The 25,790-nt window shown below is 42.9% G+C and overlaps 1 protein-coding gene across 1 annotated transcript in view; it reads right to left on the bottom strand.

Moving 5' to 3' along the window:
* Positions 1-11,776: 11,776 nt before the first annotated feature.
* The window catches only part of comtb (catechol-O-methyltransferase b), a 32,872-nt gene continuing 18,858 nt past the window's right edge, over positions 11,777-25,790 (bottom strand). Inside the window, exons 2-6 of the mRNA XM_034167298.1 lie at positions 18,004-18,175; positions 12,790-12,907; positions 12,510-12,703; positions 12,292-12,423; positions 11,777-12,217 (exon numbers count right to left, since the gene is read on the bottom strand). Coding sequence (XP_034023189.1) covers positions 12,038-12,217; positions 12,292-12,423; positions 12,510-12,703; positions 12,790-12,907; positions 18,004-18,174 — 795 coding nt within the window. The 5' untranslated portion in view covers position 18,175 and the 3' untranslated portion in view covers positions 11,777-12,037. The remainder of the gene's footprint in view (positions 12,218-12,291; positions 12,424-12,509; positions 12,704-12,789; positions 12,908-18,003; positions 18,176-25,790) is intronic.

Genomic DNA, 25,790 nt, shown 5'->3' with positions numbered 1-25,790 from the left:
CTGTGGTATTGTATGAGAAAGTCTGGAGTGGCAGAGACATATGTTAGGGTAGTGCAGGACATGTACAAGAATAGTGTGACAGCGGTGAGATCCGCAGTCGGAATGACAGACCTATTCAAGGTGGAGGTGGGATTACACCAAGGATCAACTCTGAGTCCTTTCTTGTTTGCAGTGATGATGGACAGGTTGACGGATGAGATCAGACAGGGGTCCCCATGGACTATGATGTTTGCAGATGACATTGTGATCTGTAGTGAGAGTAGAGAGCAAGTGGAGTCTAGTCTGGAGAGATGGACATATGCTTTGGAGAGGAGGGGAATGAAAGTCAGTAGAAGCAAGACTGAGTACATGTGTGTGAATGGGAGGGAACCCAGTGGAATAGTGCAGTTACAAGGAGTAGAAGTGGTGAAAGCAGATGAGTTTAAATATTTGGGGTCAACTGTTCAAAGTAACGGAGAGTGTGGTAAAGAGGTGAAGAAGAGAGTGCAGGCAGGGTGGAGTGGGTGGAGAAAGGTGGCAGAAGTGATTTGTGACCAAAAAATATCAGCAAGAGTGAAGGGGAGAGTTTACATGACAGTATTGAGACCAGCTATGTTGTATAGTTTAGAGACGTAGCACTAACAAAAAGACAGGAGGCAGAACTGGAGGTGGCAGAGCTGAAGATGTTGAGATTCTCTTTGGGAGTGACAAGAATTGACAAAATTAGAAATGAACATATCAGAGGGACAGCTCAGGTGGGACGGTTTAGAGACAAAGTCAGAGAGGCGAGACTGAGATAGTTTGGACATGTGCAGAGGAGGGACCCAGGGTATATAGGGAGAAGGATGCTGAGGATGGAGCCACCAGGCAGGAGTAGAAGAGGGAGGCCAAAGAGGAGGTTTATGGATGTGCTGAGGGAGGGCATGCAAGTGGTTGGTGTGACAGAGGAAGATACAGAGGACAGGGTGAGATGGAAACGATTGATCTGCTGTGGTGACCCCTAACGGGAACAGCCAAAAGACAAAGAAGAAGAAGAAGACATACAATTAACAATATTCTACAGTAAATAAATGTGTAAACAGGAGATATGGGATTGAAATATTAGTAAAAATTGTGCTTTCTGTGTAAGAGTATACTATCCTATAAAATGTGTTTTATTATACATAGATAAAGTGACATAGAGGTTTAATCTCCTATCTTGGGTTTAGGGTGGGTTATGTCCATTGCTCCTTCTTTTCTTATCACAGCAGCTCACAAACCTTGCTGCTGTGTTTGCACATTGCTGGACTTCACCCAACAGATATAGAAGTTTTAAATGATGATCATGCTCTGTGGGACGTACATGTCTCTGATGTCTTGGTACAGTGGGCAGGTGGTTGGGAAGTGCAGCTCGGTCTCCACCTCGTGTTGTGAGCAGTAGGTGCATAAATGGTAAATGGACTGCATTTATATAGCACTTTTCCATCTGCAACAGACGCTCAAAGTGCTTCACACAATAATGCTTCACATTCACCCCGATATCAGGGTGCTGCCATACAAGATACTCACTACACACCGGGAGCAACTAGGGGATTAAGGACCTTGCCCAAGGGCCCTTGGTAATTTTCTAGTCAGGCTGGGATTGGAACCGAGGATCCTCTGGTCTCAAGTCCAACTCTTAGCCACTAGACCCCCACCTCGCCTGCATAGCCTGTTTTCTCCAACCAGGTCTGTCTGTGGCAACCTTTCTCCACGGCAAGGCTGAGCTCACTGAGTCTGTACATGGTCAAGGATTTCCTAAACTCTGAGTTGGTCACAATGCTCAGGTATTCTGCCATGGGGTACTCTCTGTTTAGGGCCAAATACCATTCCAGTTTACTCTGGTTTTTGGTTAATATTTTTGATTGTGTCACATAGTTTTCTTTTTGTCTCTTAAAATTTGTTTAGTCTAATTGAGTTTGTGTTTGGTGGCTCTGCTTGTGTTTGTGTACAGAGCCCCAGGACCAGCTGGCTGAGGGGGCTCTACAGTCTCTCTCTGGATCAGGGCTTTGTTGTGGAGCGTATTGGGGGCCACTATTTTTAAGGTGGTCATTTAAATGCTCTCTTTTGAACTTTAATAATTAGTAGGTATCATCTTAATTCTGCTCTGCATGCATTGTTTGGTGTTTTCTGTTGGACATGGAGGATGGATTTGCAGAATTCTAGACGCAGAGTCTCAATCTGGTGTTTGTCTCATTTTGCAAAAACTTGGTTAGCAAGCAGGACCACTTATGGGGACCTGCGCTCCATTGTGCAATGTATACACAGCATAACTTCACACGGATAAATGGTGTACTCTTTTGTTTTTTCCCCTTTAGCACCTGTCCTCAAACAAGACTGCATTGCCCAATTCATTGATATATATGTTGAAGAGGATTGTGCTCAAATTGCATTCCTGTCTAACTCCCCTGCTTTGGGGAATGAATTATGTGTGTTTTTGCCAATCTTATGGTGCATTCACACATAACAAAGTTGAGGCCGAATGGCGCAATCGAGGCAGTCTTCACACCAGTGGCTGAGTGCCCATTCAACCCACTCTCGGCCGGAGACCGCCGGAATCCAGGTACCACTCACAAACATCTAACACCACTCCGGGGCACTTATTAACGGTGTGGCCATTCGCGCAGCCAGCACAAACGTAGAGTGCAGGTGACCACTTTCGAGGTGGCTGCGCGAATGCCCACACATTTTCTATGTGCCCTGCAAGTGGTGTTAGATGTTTGTGAGGGGCACCTGGACTCCGGCCGTCTCCAGCCAAGAGTGGGTGCCACTCACAAACATCTAACACCACTTGCAGGGCACTTATTAAAGGTGTGGCCATTCGCACAGCCAGCACGAAAGTAGAGTGCAGGCGACCACTTTTGAGGTGGCTGCGCGAATGGCCATGAATTTTCTATGTGCCCTGCAAGTGTGCCATTTCTCCCCGAGCAATACGAATGGTGTGTGAGTGTGCGGTGCCACCCCACAACACAAAAAATGTGCAAATGTGCCATCCCCCCCAGAACAAATGGCATGCAAGTGTGCCACCCCACCCACACCACGAGCCTGCATTGTCATGGTGCAGCTGATGTGGTGAAGGCTCGAACGGTGGCCGGAGTACAGTGCCATCACTGCCAACACAGCGTGCACATCTGGACGGCTGTCTTGTCCATGATGGGACAGCTGAGAGCTGTGGAACACCCATCGTGGTATGTCCAGCATGTCCTGCTGGAGGTGGAATCACCGGCCAGTAGCATTTCCACACCACTACAACAGAGATGAAAATAAAAACCCCACCGCTCCGGCTGTGTGTCACAGTGCCTTCACACATCACATGATATGCGATTGCAATGTCCGCATGGTCATGTGACAGCCTAACTAACAGATCGGCAGCATCCTGAAACTGTGAGCCCATGTTGCTTGTCGGTGATGTGATCTCCATATCTCCATATTGACATGATCACATGCGCTCACACCCACGACAGTTATGCGTTTGTCAGGGGACTGTGGTTGACATGTAATTATGTCATAGGTTGGATGTCATTAGAAATCAAGCAGGGAGGGAGTGTCCCGCGGTCCAGTGACTGCCTTCCTACAGCTTGCACCGCTCCACATCGCAGCTGCCGTATCCACAATGCAAAGCTGAGGAACACATATCGTGCCATGAAGAACATCACCCCTCAACATGCCACCACGATGCATATGTGTGGGCAGGCTTATCATCAAACATAAAACAGCTCAATAGCCAACTGCGCCTCATGTATCATGCGATCGCATTGTCCACATGTTCCATCCATCATGTGACAGCCTGAGTGACAGTCTCACTGACAGATCAGCATGGGCAGCTTCTTTTGCCCCACATGCTGGAGCCGTGAGCCCATTTATGTGAGCACTTTGCTGCTTTGGACAGGTGGGCGTGTCTCTGGCAAGCCGCTGCAGCTGACTGCTGTGTCGTAGCTATTCACAGCTGGAGAACACATATCGTGCAATGAAGAACATCGCCTCTCAACATGTGCAACACGTGAGGCACATGTGTCAGCATGTTCTCCTGACATGGTAAAAAATAAAAACACAGAGTGCCTTTGCAACATGTTCAGTACGCACTGGACACCATCAGCCATGCTGGCCCATGTGAAACTATCTGTCTGATCATGTGAATGGCTGGCCATCCAAATGTCGCGTCCACCACATGAGTTATAGTCCGCATGACACGATGTCCTTTGGATCGCTGTGCGCTGAACAGCTGGATGCACAGGGCTGGCTGATGTGTTCATGATATGAGCACATCAATTCATTCATGTCAGTTCATGAATTCCTTGTTTACATCCATGGCCATGGGTCAATTATTGTATATTGTATTATAACAGGAATGCAAACAGGAATGAATTTTTTGACAGGCAAAATTAAATCCATTTGTTTCATCATTTCCAGCACAGATCATCAAGTCATCAGGCATCAATTACACATCATTACCAATAACATGATTGGCTTACATTTAAACAGAACATTTGTTGTTTTTATAATGTTCTGTGCTCTCTTACTATTTTGTCCTTACATATTTTCGTTCATTTATGTATGTTTGCCCAAAATTTAATTGCTGTTGCTGCTATATGAGTGCATTGTGTAAGTAAGTAAAGTTTATTTGTATAGCACCTTTCAAAATAAAATCACAAAGTACTTTACAGTTATATAAGAAACACAGAAATAAAAATGCAGAAACTAAAAACAGCAATAACAAAACTAGTTAAAAGCAAGCCTGTACAAATAGGTCTTGAACGGAATCCACGGAACGTAGGTGTAGTGGCAGTGCATTCCACAGTTTGGGTGCCACAACCTTAAATATACAGCCTCCTTTGGTCTTCAGCATTGATCTGGGTACAACTAACAGGTTCTGATCTGAGGATCTCAGAGACATGCTTGTCACATACATGTGCAAGAGTTCACTGATGTAAAATGGCGTTTGAATGTGCAAAGCTCTAAAATGTGGTTCACATCTCTCATGTGGTCGCACTGTTTGTGCTCGTGCACACTCATGTGGACAAAACTGTTGCTGCGGGATCGTACAACACCCGTACATGGCTGTTGCCCGTCTGTCCCTCCCGACAGCAGCTGAAATTTTTTGAGGTTCTCCCATTTGGTTTTTTGTTTGTTTGTTTGTTTGTTTTGTCATTTTTTGGCAGGTTTTGGCGTCATTTGCCCAGCTTTGTGTTATGTGTGAAGGGGTCCTTAATGGCACACATGTTGTTTGTATACATTGAGTTTATGATATCATATCTTTTTCCTCCAACCCTACTTTCCAACAGTTTCTACCGCAGACTCTTATGCCAAATTGAATCGGATGCTTTTTTGAAGTCTACAAAACAGGAGAATAGCTTGCCTTTGTTTTTGTTTATTTGGTAGTCAGTCAGTGTGCTGAGGGTGAAAATATGGTCTGTTGTATGGTAATTTGGTAACAAAAAAATAACTATTTGGGATTTGCTCAGGGCATTGTTTTCAGTAAGGATATGTAGGAGTCTGTGGTTGATTATCATGCAGAAGATTTTCCAGAGGTTGCTGCTGACACAGACTCCACGGTAGTTATTAAGGTCAAGATTGTCTGCACTTTTGTGCAGCAGCGTTATCAGTCCTTGGTTCAAAATATTGTGGAATATCCCAGAGCTAAGGACAATGTTAAAGAGCTTTAATATGGCCAGTTGGAATTTGAAATCTGTGAATTTGATCATTTCATTTAGGATGTTGTCAAAACCACAGGCCTTCTTGGTTTCAAGTGCTTTCATTTTGTCCTGCAGTTCTTTTAGGGTAATGAGGTAATCTAGTGGGTTCCGGTAATCTTTTATGGCTGACTCTAAGCTTTGTAGTTTGTCTTGTATGTGTTGTTTCTCTTTGTTTTTCTCTATTGGACCAAACAGCTTGGTGAAGTGGTTTACCCACACATCTCCATTTTGTATGGGTAGATCTTCATGCTTTTGTGTATTTCGGCTGTTCCAATTTTCTCAGAATTTATTTGTTTTAATGGACTCTTCAATAATGTGTAGCTGGTTTCTAACATGCTGCCTCATTTTTATTCCTTGCTGTGTTTTTATACTGTTTTAATATTTCACTATAGTGAAGGGGTTCCAAGGTTGTTACAGCCAGGGGTGGTAGTGGGGACAATCTCCCACTACCTAAAACGTGCTCCAATATGCATGTGTGTCAAATAACCTTTGGCAACCAAGTCCAGCTCCTGACCTGCTCGTATGCCATAGCTACTAATCCTGGTGGAACTGCTTCTACTGACAGGAGAATGGGCGAAGGCGGGTCTCTGGTGCCTCAAAACCAGTTGCCTTGGGTAGATGAAACTCGTCAGCCTAGAAAGGCAGTTCATCTAAGAGAAGGAAACTCTGATCCATATCCTTGGACAAGGCTATCAGGAGTAAACCTCGAGGAACAATCCAGAGTCGGAGCCCCTAAGGTGGTCTGCTGCTGAACTTCAGCACTTTCTCAGCAACTCCTGCAACGCTGCCACTGCCTAACTGCGTAGGCTTCTGCCTTTCCTTTGGACCGCAGTGACAGCATGGAGAGGGGGGACCAGCTGCATGGACAACAGCGCATCTTCAATTTTAGCCTGCCCAGGCTTTGTAGCTCCACTGGAGAGGACACGCCAATGTCATCACAAGATGAAAGCACAACACTAGAAGTGGCAGTTTACCGGTTATAAGCTCATCTGTTTGGCGAAGGAAATGAGCGACAGGGTCACATCTGACAGTGGGAGGGATCATCATGTCATTAGACAGCCACAGCCTGTCTCAAGCTGGGCAGCCCCCAGCCAGTAAGATGCTGTCTCGCCATGGCCTGCTTCCTCTACTGGGTCCGTGATGCTTAGAGTAAACCTTAAAAGGCAGGCCACAACTTCTGCACCAGGCAACAAGAACAAAAGAAGAAAGAAGACTCCAGCTCTTTGTTTTGCAAGTTGGAATGTCAGGACCATGTGCCCTGGCCTCTCTGCTGATCTGCAGCAAATTGAGAATGCCCGCAAAACTGTTGTCATTGACAAGAAACTCTCTTGACTAAATGTTGACATTGCCTGCCTCCAGGAAACCTGACTGGGAGTCAGCAGTACCATCAAGGAAGCAACTTACACCTTCTTTTGGCAAGGGAAGTCCTTGGACGAATCCTGTCAGCACAGGGTTGGTTTTGCTGTGAAGAACACCCCGTGCACGGGCATTGAGCCACCGTCAAGTGGCAGCGAGAGAATCCTTGTCCTCCGGTTTTCACCATCCTCAGGCCCAGCCACCATCATCAGTGCATATGCCCCAACCCTCTACTCCAACCCAGGGGAAAAACACCAGTTCTATGAGTCCCTAAACGAAGTGATGTATGGGAATCCCAGCACAAAAGGCCTCTACCTACTCGAAGACTTCAACACCAGAGTGGATGCCGATCACGAGGACTGGCCCACATGTCTAGGTGTCTATGGAAGGGGCAAGATCAACGGCAATAGTCAGTGGCCAACAATGGAACTGTGCTGTTTACATGGCCTATGCATAACCAACACCTTCTTTAAATGCAAGGATATTCACCGGATGTCTTGGAGACACTCGCGGTCCCGCCACTGGCACCAGTTGGATCTAGTCATTACCAGGTGTGCAGACCTTGCCACTGTTCTCCTCACCCGCAGCTACCATAGTGCAGACTGTGATGCAGATCACTCCCTCATGGCCAGCAAGGTGCGTGTAGCTCCAAGGAAGCTGCACCACTCCAAGAAGAAGGGTTGCCCACGCATCAACACCTGTTGTGTTGGCAGCTCAGAGAAAACGCAGAAGTTCATCAGCCAGTTGCAAGAAGCCCGGAGTTGAAGATACACTGGAAGGTAAAGAGGGTGTCATTGATGCCAAGTGGTCCCACCTCCGAGATGCTGTGTACAACTTGGCCATCAACGCCTATGGGAAAAACAAACACAAAAACAACAGACTGGTGTGAGGGACACATTCCCCAGGACATGCGAGATGCGACCATTGTCACCTTGCATCAGAACAAAGGAGACAGAAGCGACTGCAATAATTACTGAGGCATCTCCCTTCTCAGCACTGTTGGGAAGGCCTTCGCCCGTATTGCCTTCATGCATCTACAAACCTTTACCCAGAGTCCCAGTGCAGCTTTTAAGCTGGGAGGTCTAACGTGGACATCTTTCAATACGCCAGGTGCAGGAGAAGTGTCAAGAGCAGCAAATGCCACTCTACGTCACCTTCATCGACCTGACAAGGCTTTCGACTTGGTCAGTCAAAGCAGACGCTTCAGACTCCTGCAGCAGATTATCTGTCCCCCAAAACTCCTCGCAGTGGTCTCTTTGTTCCATGAGAACATGCACATTACAGTTTGCAGGACTGTTGAAGAACAGGACTGTTCTTCAGGTCTTGCTTGTGTTCTTCATTTGAGCATTTTGTTGGGTACTTTATTTTTCTGGCCCCCCTCTCTCCGATCCCTGATAAGCGGTTGAAGATGAGTGAGTGAGTGATTTTAGTTCAGCTTTTAACACACTCCAGCTTCATCTGCTTCTTGAGAAACTGAAGCAGTTGAATGCGAATCCCTTTATAATCAAATGGTATTTTTCTTTTTTAACTAACTGCTGTCAGTGTGTTAGCGTTAGTAACACTCTGTCAAAGGTGAGAACCATCAGCACAGGTGCTCCACACGGCTGTGTTAGCTCACCAGTTCTCTTCACACAGTACATAAACGAATGCTCACACATTCATCCAGAAAAATATGTTTTTAAATTTTCAGATGACACAGCCATCCTGAGCCTATTGCACAAAGACACGTGTACATCAGCTTATCGCTCAGAAATCGAGAACTTTGTTCAATGTTGTGACACCAACCATCTCATCTTAAATGTCTCTAAGGAGATGGTCTTGGCCCCTAGGTCTGTAGGGGACCACAGTCCGGTGGTCATACATAGCACACACATAAGCCAGTTTTGCTCATACAAGTATGAGTACTTAGGAATTCATTTTGATAATACTTTTAGCTGGAAGGTCCATGTTGACAGTCTGTGTACTCGAATCCAGCAGAGACCGTACTTTTTACGCAGACTCAGACTTTTTGGTGTGGACCAGAGGATCATGTTTATATTCTACCAAACTGTCCTGGAGAGTCTGATAAGGTTCAGAGTATCAGTGTGGTATGGAAACCTCACTGTGTAACTAAAAACCAAACTCAGTCGTCTGATCCACACTGCTATGAAGGTGATGGGACGGAAGGAGTACCAGGGTCTACAGTCTTTAAATGATCAGTCTGTCCTCAGGCAAGATCACAGGATACTGACTGACTGGTCTCAGATCCTTTATAAAGAATATTAACTTTTTCGATATAGAGTTCCTCAGTGTAAGTTGAACCCGTTTAAAAAGTCATTTGTGCCTATCATACTTTTAAATAAGACTGCATAAGGCGGCAGGAACTACGTGATGGCTCCATGGTACTTATGATTATGGGATATGTGCTATAGGGTGGTGGCGGGGAGGGGGGGTTGTGTGTTATATTTATATTTATGCTATATGTTTATATTGGGAGTATTTTTTTTATTGTCTTTATGGTGCATTGTATGCAGCACAAGTCCAAGACAAATTTCCCTTTGGGACAATAAAGTATATCGTATCATATGCTGATTATGTGCTGATTCCAAGTCTGACCCAAAGATGTAACAAAATAATAACAAGAGCAATCACAGATTTGTGATGTCCACCAATCCGGATCCAGATCACCTCCAAAATTCAGTGGAGTCTTCCATGGTCTAATATCTATCTGTGGTGCAAATTTGGTGAGAATCTGTGAAGTAGTTTTGTTCATAATCCTTCAAAGCCTATATAAACTGAAACTTGATCCAGAATCTGGATCCGGATCCGGTGTCCCGTCGAGATGAGGTGAACGTCGAGATGAGGTGCGTCGCGCTACTGCGCATGCGTGCGCATGTGTACATCACTCTACCCCCGGACTTGAAGACGTCACCCGTCGAGATGAGGTGCCTCGCGCAACTGCACATGTGGAGATGATGTAACTCGCTCCACGTGCAACTGCGCAGGTGCATTTTGTTTTTTCCGTCAAAGTTTTTTTTTTTTATTAATTGTATTTAGTGTATTATAGCCTAGTAAGTAAAACATTTTCTGTATTTTACGTTAGGAGCATAAATGTATGTATATGTATATTTTTCCTGTCCAGATGAGGTGCGTTGTCGAGATGAGGTGCCACGCACCTCATCTCGACAACGCACCTCATCTCGACAGAACACCGGATCACCTCCAAAGTTTAATGAAGTCTTCTTTGGTCTAATATCTATTTGTGGTGAAAATGTCATCAAAATCCAAGCAGTAGTTTTGACGTAATCCTGCTAACAGTAATCCTTCAAAGCCTATATAAAGTGAAACTTGATCCAGAATCCAGATCTGGATCACCTCTAAAATTTAATGGGTTCTTTTATTGCTTAATATCTGTCTGTGGTGCAAAGTTCACCAAAATTTGTGCTGTAATTTTGACATAATCTTACTAACAGACAGACAAATAAATAAACACCAATGATTTTATTATGTCCTTGGCAAACATAATATTAAAAAAAACAACATTTAAACGCCAGTACAAAAATTCATGAAAATAACTGCAGTGATTTGAAGGTAGGTAGTTGCATCTTGTCAACAAATACCAAATTTATTGTATGGCTTTGCCTTACAATATAAAGCGCCTTGGGGCAACTGTTTGTTGTGATTTGGCGCTATATAAATAAAATTGATTTGATTTGATTTGCTTTGATTCATTATCAGTTATTGCACAGACTTTATGAATGCATGTCACAGTATGAATACAACACACATATACATAAAAAAAAGTTTCAGTGAAATAATGAACACCTTGATCAATGATCATCAAAGCACTTTACCAAGTACCATCAATCCCTTGGATCAGTGGGAGACAAGAACTAGAAAGCTAACATGCAGAGTCATGCAGTGTCTGCTGTTTGGCTGGTATCGCAAATACAAACCTTCCAAAAATAAAAAAATAAAATCCAATAATCACTTTCAGACTGCACTATTCTAAGGCATTGGAAAAGCCTGGACATGTACCCTGTCAATGCATTAGTTGTGAGAAGCACTTTTGCAGTAAACAGTTGGTCTGACTCACAGACAACCACACCTGCTCCTAATCCATCATCAGTCCAGCATCTCCTGGCCATCCAGCAAGTGACAGCTGGAATATTATGTTAACAAAAAGTAACTTTTTAAATTGATCTGGTGCATCACAGTTAACCACCATGCAGCCCCTCTCCTCATCATATGACTTTTTAACTTGGTCTGTTTCATGATGACGGCATTTATTGTTTTTGCGATATCATATGAACAAAGGGAAGGTGATGGACTCATCTATGTCTACTCGCTCACTGCATTTTATAGGGCACAAGCCCAAGCTTTTCCAAAGTTTATGTAAATGAGAGATGTAAACCGTTGCATTCTGATGGTTTTCCAGTGGTTACACTGTCAAACTCAAACAGCTCAGTCAAACCTCCACACAACCATGCAGAAAGGAGTTTGTGTGAATACAGCTGAAACAAGAGGAGTTCTTGGATGTCTTGATGATGAATTGAACTGGTATTGATCATATTCATAAAAAGATATCCAAATCTGTCAGTGTCAGTAGAAAAATAATTTTATGAATACAACATGATTAAATATATTGTATTCCAGTTTGAATTATCCTTATTCATACTGTCACCCAGTGGGAGCACCTTGACTACTAATCTATAAAAATCAATCAATGAAGGAAGGACAGAAGATGTACAATGTGTGTGTGCATGCATGTGTGTGTATGTGTGTGTGTTGGGGGGCAGCGGATTAATTTAATTATTGGGGTGTCCAGACAGAGATTATTTAGTAATCCTCGTGACTTTTGGTGTCACAAGATTTGTTTTCCCTTTATTGTTGTTTTTTATTGTGCTGTTTTAGTGCAAATAAATCAACATTAATATCACAGAGGTCAGTCCTGATATTTACAAAGCAGATCTATAGAACACTTTGCAATTTCATTTCCCTTAGGGTTCAAATTAGCCTATGAAGACAGACTTCTCCATGCCATCCTCCACCATGGTGTACTCCAGGTGAGATTTGTAGTACCGACTTGTGTAGCGCTCGCTGTTACGGACGTACTCGAGGTATTCCGGTGTTCCCGGACAGATGACGTTATCTGCCAGCAGGACGCTGCCTTTCCTGAGAAGGCTGCACTCCTGATGAAAAAGTAAAGTAGGTGTCAAAGCACATGGCATTCACACTTTGACCAGTAAGAAAAAAACAAACTTGCCTCCAACAATTTTGTGTCTGGAAGGTAACAATTTTTCCAGTGATCAAGGAAAACCAAATCCAGTGTTTTTATCCTAAACTGCTGTTTTAACTTTGGGATCCAGTCAGCAGATGCCCCTTCAATTAAATGGACCTGGGTAGAAGAAGTGGAAAAAAACACTAACTTCTATCCTCTACTTTACATTGTAATTTGTGTTTCAGTAAAGTTGTTGGCTTTACCTTATCCTCTAATCCTGCCCAAGCAATAACTTGACGGGCAGTTGATGCATAATGCGGGTTAAATTCCAATGTGAGGAGCCTAGCTTGTGGGGCAAGCAGGCTGGCGATCCTCACTGCGGAGTAGCCACAGTAGGTGCCCAACTCCAACACAGTGGCTGGATTCACTTCAGTCACCACCGAGTCCAGAATGCAGCCTGTGACAGACACACAGACAACCAGGACGCAGATGTTGAACAACACAGCAGAGCCGTGAATCGCTGTCAAAGTGTTACATCAATACCTTTCTCATCTCCCACGTTCATGGCCCACTCCTTTTGCCTGCAGAAGTCATCGATGGCTTTGATCACGCTCTGAGGGTCTCCTCTAGTGGCGTTCTTCTGTACTGCATGGAGGAGCCGCTGATGGGAGCAGGAGGGGGGGAGGTTTTCATAATAAGGTTCATTATTATGACAGAGTCATTATGTGTCATCTCAACCCCACACCCAAACAAAGAAACAAACACATTATCAGGACATAGGTAGGATTTATCAGAAGATACTGCAGTTCATACCGACCAAAGAGTGAGCTGCATGCAAGAACATTTTTCTAAACATTTCTCAAAATTTTCTGACCTTTTTTAATATGATTTTTTTCCAGAGCTCTCATATGTGTCATGCCAGACTCAAGGAACACTCATAACTTTAGATAACTGCATAAATGATGCCGGTGTCGCAGACCGAATGGTTCCCCCCTAAAAATTGGTCCGCCGTGCTTCACTGCGTATGCGTTATTTTGGACCACAGCAGCACATCTGAGACGGAGTCTCTTCACCCAAAGAGATCAAATGGATTAATGGGATTATTAACCATCAGATGATAAAGGTAAAACATCTTAAATCATTTTAAAGTAAGTTTTAATCAGAAACGAGGCCGTTTTAAGCAGAAACTGCAAAATTCCGTGACTCTTTGAAATGACGATGTACAGTGAATGCATCAGCTAGCACCTCATTTAGCTGCGGCACTCTGATCATTTCCTCCGTCTGTTATGATGAAATGCTGAATTTATGTGGAAATGATTGTTGTACAAAAACTTCAGATATCTGTCACTGAGATAGGTGATGACTGGAGTGCAGTTTTAAGCAGAAAGGAGGTGTTAATCCGTGAACCGCGGCTAATGACGCATGCACAGTGAAGGCAGGGCGGACCAATTTTTAGGGGGACCGTTCGGTCTGTGACACCCACGTTGAATGGCGCCTGCATGCAAACCCTGAGTGTGTTTATGATGCTGAATTCCCATAAAAATGCCCCAACAATGTGTTTGTTTGTATGTGGCCCTGTGACAGACTGGCGATCTTGTTCAGGTTGTTCTCTGCCTTATGCCCTATAACTGCTCCAGCCTCCGTGACCCTTCAGTGGCGTGAGCAGATATAGAAATTGAATGAATGAATGCCACAACAGTACCATGTAAGTGTAAATGCCCTGACCATATACCTTTAGGTCTACAAGCAATAATAATAATAATAATAATAATAATAACAAGAGCAAACAGAAATTTCTGACGTCTGGCAATCCGGATCCGGATCACCTCCAAAATGCAGTGGAGTCTTCCATGCCGTAATATCTATCTGTTGTGCAAATTTGGTGAGAATGTGTGAAGTAGTTTTGAAGTAATCCTTCAAAGCCTATATAAAGGGTACTCTTGATCCAGAATCTGTATCCGTATCACCTCCAAAATTTAATGAAGTCTTCCACGGCATAATATGTGTCCGTGGTGAAAATTTAGTGAGAATCCGTGAAGGAGTTTTGATGTAATCTTTCAAAGCTTACATAAAGTGAAACTTGATCCAGAATCCGGATTCGGGTCCAGATCCCCTCCACAATTTAATAGCGTCTTCCATGGCCTAATATGTATCTTTGTTGAAAATTTTGTCAAAATCTGTGCGGTAATCTGTGACACAATCCTTCTAACAATAATCCTTCAAAGCCTATATAAAGTGAAACTTGATCCAGAATCCAGATCCGGATCACTTCCAAAATATAATGGATTTTTCCTTACTCTAACATCTATCTGTGGTGAAAATTTGGTCAAAATCTGTGCAGTAGTTTTGACATAATCTTGCTAATAGGCAGGATTATGTCAGACAAATAAATAAACACAGATTATTTAATTACGTCCTTGGCGGACATAATAATAATAAATATAACACAATGCTAAAATACCCTTGGCCGTATTGCACATGGAGGATTATGTGGAACTGCCCCACGAACACAATCATAATGCTTCGAATGCTGTCTTCATGCCGTACAAATATTTAGATTGCAGTCAGATTGCGGTCAGACTGCACTCCGACCAACTTGATGTATTTCTACCTGGACTGTTTTGCATAGTAAGGGCAGCCACAGGAAGCTGGCTGACTGTTTACACTGCTCTCAGACTCCTGTCTGATGTTCTCAAATGCACCACAACAAATTTTCATTTGGACGGCATTCGGCCTCTAGTGTGACGGAGGTATGTTTGTTTTTCATGTAAAAGTGGTTGTGCTGGGGAAAAAAAGAATGCTTTTTTGTATTTCAAGGGTTTTCGCGTTTCCGTCCACGCTTTAATATATACATACTTAAGGTCTGATTTACTAAAGGCTTGCATGTCTTAATAGATGCACAAACACCATAGCCTTCTAAAAAAAAAACAAAAAAAAACAAAAAACATGCATATTTATTAACAGAGTGCACTGAAGACTGCACCTTTCAAATGCACAAAATAGTGTGCATTATCCATTTAGTGCATTTTCCTTCATGAAAATACAATTTGTTAGTCTGTCACAATAATTCTCCATTTGCGTTTCATTTCCACTGGGCAGTACCATCGGATGCAGACAAAATTGCCTCTGAAAGCTACTGAATAAATGTGTAAACTGAATAAACAGTGAGGCATGTTACGTAGGCAGAGCAACAACCACACTAACTTAAACAAATGCACAGTTTGGGAGTAAGGCAAATGCAAGGCTTTTAGAACCATATGAGAAAAATAGTTGTGATTGGCCTGGCCTGTTTTCAGCTGAGAGGAAACAGCCATGAATGGGAGGGGGACCACACCCTTTCACAAAGTGAATTCTGGGTCCAGCTTACCAAACTAGTAAGTTGGGATTTGTCCACCAAAGGAACATGCAAACGTGATGTTTGCACATGCACCACAATTTATCAAGGTCAAAAGGAAATTTAGTGGGTGCTGATAGCATCAGTATTTGCACCTTTGAAATCTTGGTGTTAACTTATTGCACTTGACAGATTGCTGTTCCAGCAGCACAGATACCATCATCTCCTCTGAGGATCTGACACAAAATTTAAAAAAAAAATATTGACTGCAAACATTAAGCATATATAAAGAGTTAATAGTTTAGTTTGTGCGTGTTTCTTTAACAATAAATGTCCCCATGTGTAACAGCTGGGGACATTATTATTGCTGCATTATTCTGCACTGAGCACAAACTACATTTTAGTGAGGCACATGTTATTCATATCTCATGCTTTGTCTGTGAAACACACAGGTGCACATATCAGAGCCTGTGTGGGGCATCACAGCTGTGTGCACAAAAAGCATAGCATGTGAAAATGCTCATGTGTTGGCTAAGAAAACAAAAATATCCTTTATATTTAAGTAAACTAGTGAATAATTATGCTGTATTCTGCCAGTGGAACTCAGAAAATTATGCATACAACTGTTTGTGTATTCCACCGGCAAAATGCATAATTATTCACCAGTTTGCTTAAATACATTGGATGAAACAATAATTAATATCTGAAATGGGAAATTGTTTTTTGTTTGTTTGGTTCTTCAACTGCCAGGAAGTGAGCATGCTCAATTATGTGGCAGAGTTGGTGTGCAAAGAACCACAAAGTCTGTATCTGCAAGTGGCTGATTGAATTTCATTTTGTGCTTACATCCATTAACGTGCAAAAACCTCATTTACAGACTGATGTCTTCATCACTTTACCACCTGTGTTTTACAAAAGTGTAATTGACCTTTGACATCTGGACGGGACATCTGGTCTTAATCAAAAAATGAAAACTGTCACGCTGAGGGTGACGGGTACCTTGCCAAAAGGTGAACAAGAGAGACAACCACGAGGAAGGACCACCATGAAGAGGGACTGACAAGTTCTTTAGACAATCACATTGTGTGTCAAGAGAAGATATTCACCAAGTGTCTATGGTTGCATTTCAAAGACAATACCATGAAAAGAACTGCCTGCACCACATCTTTTAATGTCATAATTTGACCCAGTCTTTCCATCATAGCACATTGCACTCAAAAATTAAATTTGACCTATGTGTAGGTCACATTTGACCTTATGAAAGCCCTGAAAGTCAAGGTCATTTGCTTTTCTGAGGCAATGGCATGTTTGCAAGGCCAACCCCTATCATTCCCTGATATTTGGATGCAAAAATTCAAGAAAATACCTTCAGGAATGTTCATTTACTGAGCTTGGTCTTTCACCTTTCTCTGACCATATTCTGACCTTGATCTTTGACCTTGACCTCAGGGTTTTTTTTTGCATGTCAAGAGAAGTTTTATTCAAGTTTCTACATATCCATTTTGAAGACAACCCAAGATGATTGGCACGCTTTTTCACACCCTTAAATATCCAAATTTTGCACATTTGTCTTGTCATAACATCACCAAATTATGTCATAACGCAAAACTGTTGATATATTCTGAACCATCTTAGCAAGCCCTTTGATTTGGTGTGTTACATGACATGCTTTACTCAAATATGCAATTTGACCGACTCGTAGGATATTTTTGACCTTAAGGCAAACCCTGAAGGTCAAGGTTGATCGCTTATCCAGGTAATGGCTTATGGGCAAGGCCATTCACTATATTCATGCCAAATTTGGAGGCAAAAAAAGTTCTTTTGGTGATTTTCGTGTTTGACCTTCCTGTGACCATGACGTTTGACCTTTACCAGAGAGAACATAGAGAGGGCCGACTCCCACAAAATGATGTAATCTGGACGCCATTTTGATTGTGTGTAACTGGGGCAGCTTGGCTGCTGCAGTGGAGTGACGTTTTGTAAACAAAACTTCTCTTGAGTATACTACAAGCTACTGTAATGCAGTATTTGACTTTAGAACACAAGGAACTACTATTACAAACATTTATATAAACAGCTGTTATGATTTTGGAGTGTACAGAGTGGAAAATAAGGCGCTGTAAGTATATTATAACCTAGGCAGCCTGATCTTTTATATTTTTAGTTTTATATTTTATATTTAGTTTTATATTTTCTGTTGTGTTTTTAATCAGGTTCTTTTTCTATCTTTCTCTAAAACTGTATTGTAGCATTATTAGTTATTATTACTATTACTGTTGTTGTTGCTATTATTATTAATATATAAACAAAAATAAATTTAAAAATATTGCAATTTGTAATACATACACATGCTGACTAACAGATCTTGGAAAAACTTTGTTTTGGCAGGATAAAAATCATTGTTTTGTATGTTGTAGACACACCTGAGGACGTGTGGACCAGGTCAGTTTGTCCAGCACCCATTCCACAACCACAGCGTGCCACATCACTGCCAGGTTTCCGTCATACCGCACAGCAGCAGGAATCAACCATCGCCACAGAACACACAGAGCTGCTGTTCCCCCGATGCAACCGTAAAGAAGAGTCAGCCACATCCTGCAAAAGCACAAGGTCAGTGAGCTGCAGAGGATAAAGATTTGAAAACAGAATCACACATCTGCATGAAACGAAGGAAAGCTGCACCCTCTCTTTGTGTGTCTAATCAGATGGGTGCTTAACATGCAGGGAACAATATGGGTTGCATTATCTACTGTGGCCATGACCATCCTGCACACCCACACACTCATTAGCGTACAGCACCTATAAAAAAAAGGTTCTCACACACTTTGGACTTCTACACGTTTTTATTATATCTCCTAAGGCTGCTTGTTTTCTGCTCCATTTGTAACATATCTCAAAAAGGCATGGATGGATTTCACTGAAATTTGGTAGAGATGATGACCATTATTTTAAATTAATATTTTTGTCATGTCTGCCATTGATTTCTATGTTCTGTCTGACAAAGAAATGAATGGATTTCAATTTAATTTGCTGGCAAAATTACAGCCATTTTTAGACACATTTGACCAGTTTTCAGAAGCCATAAGTATTTGAACGAGCCAAATATACAGATCATCCCTTTTACAACCAGTTTTCTTTATATAGATCAGAGGATGGACACACAAACATTTCCAAGTCATTGAAAATGTCTTGGACTTACAAGAAAACAGATTAAATCAAGGCTCAAGTCTCCCGTGTGCATTCTGAAGCTGAAATGTCATGTCTTCTTTTGAAGAAAATTGTTCTCCATACAGGTTACTTCCCCTGCCATGGCTGGAACCTATTTACAGCTGGGTGGACTGGGATTTGTCTTGTCACCTGAAGCACACACCTGGAACTGAATTCACCCCCCCCCCCCCCCCCCCATATTTCTTTTATTACTGTTCCTACCAGTTTAATACTTCTGTTACTTTTTCAGCGTAACTGCTGTGAATTTTAGCTGTGAATTTTTACCATATTCATTACTGGTTAGCTCGCGCTTGCTTGGCCACACTCTTGAATTTTTTGGCGCACAAAGTACACTACGTAAATCCTGCATGAAGCTGGCAGATAGGGTGGCTCTTTTAGAGAGCTGTGTCCATAAGGTAGAACAACTTCTCAGCTCAGTGGAGATTATGCCCATTAGCATCAGCCTAGAAACACCAGCTGTGGAGGACAGCTTTCGGACTGTGGTTAGGCAGAGGGAGTCACGTAGGGTTTTCGGTCCGGTTGTGGTGCCCTGATCGCACTCGCCACTGCGAACTGTGAACCGGTTTTCTCCCTTGGATATGCCTAATGTGAGTTGTTTGAGCCCATGAGTGACTTCCACTCCTATCTCCAGGTCAAATTGCCGGGCATTAGCAATAGGGGATTCTATCACCCGAAGAGTCAGGTTACAGATGCCGACTGATGTTAAATGTATTCCTGGGGCCAGAGCTCCAGACATTGCCTCCCATCGTAGGGTGCTGACACTACAGAAGAGTAGACAGACAAAGGAACATGACACGAGATACAGTCACATACGTAGTTATTCACAATGGTGCCAATGATGTCAGGATGAAGCACTCAGAGGTCACAAAAATGGATATAGAGAGGACTTGTGTCCTTGCCAGAAAGATGTGTTGGCATTGATTAATAGTCTCTGGTCCCCTCCCCTCCCGGGGTAATGATGAGGCATTTACCAGGCTGACATCATTAAATAGGTGGCCTTCGGTCTGGGGCCACCGTGGCTTGCTGATGCCAGACGGCCTTCACCCTACTGGGGAAGGCGCCGCCATCTTGTCTGCAAACATAGATAGAGCTCTACAGGGAAGGTAACATTAGGATTTTACATTAGGCAATGGAGCAGGTGATTAGAGACACTGCAAGGCTTATGACAAATGTGGATGTGGAATCCATTGGCTTAGCGGGTAAATTAGTGCAGAAATCCACTGTGGTGATAGTGCAGTTTATCTGCCAGGGAGGGAAATTCAAGAAGATGAGACTATGGCCTGCTTCCACAGATGGGTCCATAAAAATCATAGAGTGGATGGACATCTTGCCACCTGGACCATCGACTACCTCACTGACTGGCCGCAGTACGTGCGGCTGCGCAGCTGTCAGTCTGAGGTAGTAAGGTGCAGCACCTCTCACCTTTCCTCTTCACCCTTTACACCTCGGACTTCACCTACAACACGGACAGCTGCCATCTCCAGAAGTTCTCTGATGACTCCACCATTGTGGGTTGTGTGTCTGAGGGGAATGAGCTGGAGTACCGGTCGGTCATCACGGACTTTGTGGACTGGTGCGAGCGCAACCACTTGTGTCTCAACACCAGTAAGACGAAGGAGATGGTGATCAACTTCAGGAGAAAACCACCACCTCACTCACCGGTGAACATCCAGGGGAAGGACATAGAGACTGTGGACAGTTTTAAATACCTGGGTGTTCACCTCAACAACAAACTGGACTGGACTCATAACACTGACGCCCTGTACAAGAAAGGCCAGAGTTGCCTCCACCTCCTGAGGAGACTGAGATCTTTTGGAGTGAGCAGGCCTCTGCTTAAGACTTTCTATGACTCTGTTGTAGCCTCTGCTCTCCTCTATGCTGTCATCTTTTGGGGCCTGGGCAGCACAGAGCGGGAGAGAAAGAGACTGAACAAGCTGGTCAGGAAGTCCAGCTCTGTCCTGGGCTGTCCTCTGGACTCTTTGGAGGAGGTGGCTGAGAGGAGGGTGTTAGCCAAGTTCAAATCCATCATGGACAACTCCTCTCACCCTCTGCACCGGACTGTAGTGGAGCTGAGTAGCTCCTTCAGTGACAGACTGAAGCACCCTCAGTGCAAGAAGGAACGATACCACAGGTCGTTCCTCCCTGCTGCTGTCAGACTGTACAATAACACTGTGAAATAACCATATGCAATAATATGTCCACAAATCATGTGCAATATTAATCTGTCTACAAATCATGTGCAATAACAACTTGTTTATAAATTCCAGCACTAGTGTCACCTTATCACATCTAAACTTTACTTCACATATTGCAAATAAGATGCTCCTGTTTTTTAATTCCAATCATGTATATACTGTATATGCATATATATTTATATATATGTATATATATATTATTTCTACTTCATTTTCTTATTTTATTGTATTGTTACAAGTATTATTATTATTGCTTTATCTTTGCACATGCTGTTTGATGCACATTTTTTCTACTCGCACTCATCTTTTGTGTTTATTAAGAGCTGACGTAACATGTGAATTTCTCCATTGTGAGAATAAATAGTCTTATTTTATCTTATCTTATCATATATGCTTTGTAAACTTAATACCCATTGCTACATTGAATGACATTGAAATTGAGGATAGCCTGCTGGGTGTTCCTGCAATATCAAAGAGTTTGTGTCTGCTACCTACAACTCGCATGGAATGTCTCAAACCTAAACGTACTTCTAGGCATCTTATATATGCTACTCTGGAACCACCCCTAAATCCAAAAGTTCAACTGTCAACCCCACTGAGGTCCTTAGTCTGGGTCTCATTAACATAAGATCACTATCCTCAAAATCATTGTTGATTAATGATCTAATTATGGATCATCACTTAGATATGATTGGGTTATGTGAAACCTAGCTTAAACATACAGCTGTCCTCCCCTTAAATGAGGCCTGCCCACCGGCATATACATTTAGTCACAACCCTCTTGATGCGAAGCAAGACAGGTGTGTTGCTCTTATTTATTAGGTTTAGCTTATTAGCTGTTAGGGGTCATGAATATCTCACCCATATTGGCCTCTCTTCATTGGCTTCCTGTTAATTCTAGAATAGAATTTAAAATTCTTCTTCTTACTTATAAGGTTTTGAATAATCAGGTCCCATCTTATCTTAGGGACCTCGTAGTACCATATCACCCCAATAGAGCGCTTCGCTCTCAGACTGCAGGCTTACTTGTAGTTCCTAGGGTTTGTAAGAGTAGAATGGGAGGCAGAGCCTTCAGCTTTCAGGCTCCTCTCCTGTGGAACCAGCTCCCAATTCAGATCAGGGAGACAGACACCCTCTCTACTTTTAAGATTAGGCTTAAAACTTTCCTTTTTGCTAAAGCTTATAGTTAGGGCTGGATCAGGTGACCCTGAACCATCCCTTAGTTATGCTGCTATAGACGTAGACTGCTGGGGGGTTCCCATGATGCACTGTTTCTTTCTCTTTTTGCTCTGTATGCACCACTCTGCATTTAATCATTAGTGATCGATCTCTGCTCCCCTCCACAGCATGTCTTTTTCCTGGTTCTCTCCCTCAGCCCCAACCAGTCCCAGCAGAAGACTGCCCCTCCCTGAGCCTGGTTCTGCTGGAGGTTTCTTCCTGTTAAAAGGGAGTTTTTCCTTCCCACTGTAGCCAAGTGCTTGCTTGTGATTGATTGAATATCTCGTTTGAGCATCTGATTCTCCACTCTACCCACAATGATACGTATGGCCAATGTCAGCCATATCATTTTGTCACTGTATATAGGCCCCCTGGCCCATACTCTGAATTCTTAGATAAATTTGGTGCGTTCATCTCTAACTTGTCAACTAGTGCAGATAACATTCTGATTATTGGTGACTTTAACATTCATATAAATAAACCTTCTGATCCCCTCTGCAAATCATTTATGGAAATTGCAGATGCACTGAATTTCAGCAATGCATTCAGGACTTGACACACATTAGTGGAAATACCCTCGATTTGGTTCTCGCACGTGGTATTGCTGTCACCAATATTGGCATCATGCCTCTTCCATCAGTGGTCTCTGATGACTCACTTATTAGGTTTACAGTTTCACTGCCGTGTTTAGTGGCGACGCATCAACTCCTCAACTACGACTGAACTCGAAGCTAGACTGGCTGATATCTTAGCTTCATGTCTGGCAAATGCCCAGTCAGTACACAGTCTTGTGAATAGTTTAAACTCAATGCTCAAAACTACAATCGACATGATTGCGCCACCTTTGTTAAAACCACGCCCCCCCCCCCCCCCCCCCCAAAAAAAAACACAGTCATCTTGGTTCAGTGATAACTTGCATGACCTATTATGGTCTATAATGGAGATGGCGTGGTTCAAAATTACAATTATTGCACCTTGCGTGGCATGATACTATCTTAGACTATAAGTATGCATTACTGGCTACAAAGCGGACCTATTACTCTGATTTGATCAACAAAAACAAGCATAACTCAAAGTTCTTGTTCAACACGGTGGCAACACTTATACATGGACAATCACCTGTAGTTCGCTCTCCTTTTACAGCACAACATTTCCTGGATTACTTTGAGAATAAAATAGAAGACATTAGGTTAAACATAGCCCAGCATGCCTTAAATAGTTTTGTTGGTATAGGATCAAATAAGCAGGTTGTGCTTTTTGTAGACGTTATGGGTTTCGTCAGCACGCCTAATGAGATACTATCAAATTCTATAAATCCAGATAATACCTCAGTAATGGCACCCACTTCAATAGCAGAGTGCAGTGGCTGGGTTAAAAATGGTAAATCAGGGAAAACTGATAGAGCATGAGAAAGTGCTGAGGAAACGTAAAAAAAAAAAAAAAATGTAAAGGCCTCTAACTCTCCTCCTCTGTTTTTTTCCCTTCCTCACTTCACTGTCAGTCAGAGGCAAGACATCTTTCTGAGATATTTTGGACATTCCAGCCAGATCCAGCCTCTTTTGGGACTGGTGTTGAGTGCCGAGGAAACTGAAAAACTGTGCACAGTCAGGTCTTACACCTATGAAAGACCTCCACTTTGACATTAGGTGACAAAAGAGGCCAGTGGACTGGGGCTCGACATCCAGACCCCTGGGGGGTGACGGATTCCAGTTATCAGTGAGAAGAACAGATGAGATGAGGCATGAGTATAAGTAGGGCTGTTAAGGGCCCAGTCCAACTGGAGAGAGGATTAATTGCGCATGAATTGAGTATACAAAGTACAGGTGTTCGTTGTCGTCCGCAACAAAATTGGCCAAAAATGGCAAATGTCCCAGTATGAATTATGGATATATTAATAATGTATAGCGAATATATGATGAACAATCACGGTTATATAACGCATGTAGTGAGGAAACGGATCTAACACACTGCGATCATCACTGCAGTATTACGGGTGTATTATGAATGCATCTCGCACGTGTTGCGTGTGCACGGCATCTGCATTGCAGTCATTAAATAAGCGCACTCGCTCCTTTCGGCATCACTATTCACACCAGCAATACAGCCTCTGGAGCAAGTGCTGGACTCGGATAAGTTGATCACAGAGTTGATGTTCATGTTGTCATGCAAGGGTTAACTGTTCATGAGTTTGGGGAAGCCGCTCAGGGTGTGAGACTGTGTTTTTACTGTGGGTTTTTTTGTTGTTGTTGTTGTTTTTTTGTTTTGTTTTTTTTAGCGTGTCAGAGAAAACAGAGACTTCAGTGTGAGTTGTGGCTAAACAGCAACTCTTCCTTTTGTTGGTTTTAAATAGTCCTGAAGGAGACCCGAGATCCACGGCTGACTTCTCTGCAGTTGGGGATTTACAGTATGTTGTTGGATTGCAGCAGCTATTATGTCTTTGTGGATCTACACAGTTGGACTGACACTGACAGGTGTGTCGCTTTCTGCCTCATATAGTACTTTGGGTTTACGTGATATGTTTGTTATGCATTCACAGATTGTCCGCAAATCAGCTGCAAAGCAGATGTAATCCAAATGCTTTATCCATGGCCAATCTGTATGCATTCGCTACAACTTATTTTAGTTTGTGATGTGGACATGATGGGCACGCAATATATCCATTTTACACACTGTCCCGGTCCGCTGCCAAGCCACAAATCCCCGTCAGTTGTGGATATCAGAGGATAACGGCAGATATACGGGGCATAGATTGAGTATGTATTGAGTATGTATTGAGTGTGTAAGGCGGATGTCATCCGCAGCCAAAATTTTGTGCAGCTCAAAAATCCTGGCAACGGAAGAACGTGCCTCTGCGGATAATTGCGGACGTGGGCGGGTGTCGGCTGACTCATACAAGCATGTTACACGAATATTGCGGATGTTTAGTGAATATGAACCAATTTTGTGCGCAATTCATACGCAAATCTTCCTAAACGCCAATGGGACCGGGCCCTAACCCCCAAAACATGAATCAGTTACAAATCATGAACTATCCGCAAACCGTTAATTACAAAACGTGAATACTGAAAAAATATCTCCCAAAACGTGAACGCAGGTCTCACGAAACATGAATATCATTCATATTATATATATTTTTTCAGTTTAAGTAGTTCATGGATTTCAGTTTACGGATCAACTACTGCAGCTAATCTTAATCGCAAACCTGATCTCCACAAAAATGATTTTGGGAGGTGATCCGAGCAGCTCTCGATTCTGGTGTGACACGCCTGGCCCCGCTGGGGTGTCTGTGACCGAACTGTAAGAAACCGCCTAAAGGAAATGGGATTTACATACAGAAAAGCTAAACGAAAGCCATCATTAACACCTAAACAGAAAAAAACAAGGTTACAATGGGCTAAGGAAAAGCAATCGTGGACTGTGGATGACTGGATGAAAGTCATATTCAGTGATGAATCTCGAATCTGCACTGGGCAAGGTGATGGCGTTGGAACTTTTGTTTGGTGCCGTTCCAATGAGATTTATAAAGATGACTGCCTGAAGAGAACATGTAAATTTCCACAGTCATTGAT

The sequence above is a fragment of the Thalassophryne amazonica genome, chromosome 3 (genome assembly GCF_902500255.1).
Source record: "Thalassophryne amazonica chromosome 3, fThaAma1.1, whole genome shotgun sequence".
NCBI lineage: Eukaryota > Metazoa > Chordata > Actinopteri > Batrachoidiformes > Batrachoididae > Thalassophryne > Thalassophryne amazonica.
Note: the sequence above shows the minus strand (reverse complement) of the source record. Positions and strands in the feature narration are given on the sequence as shown.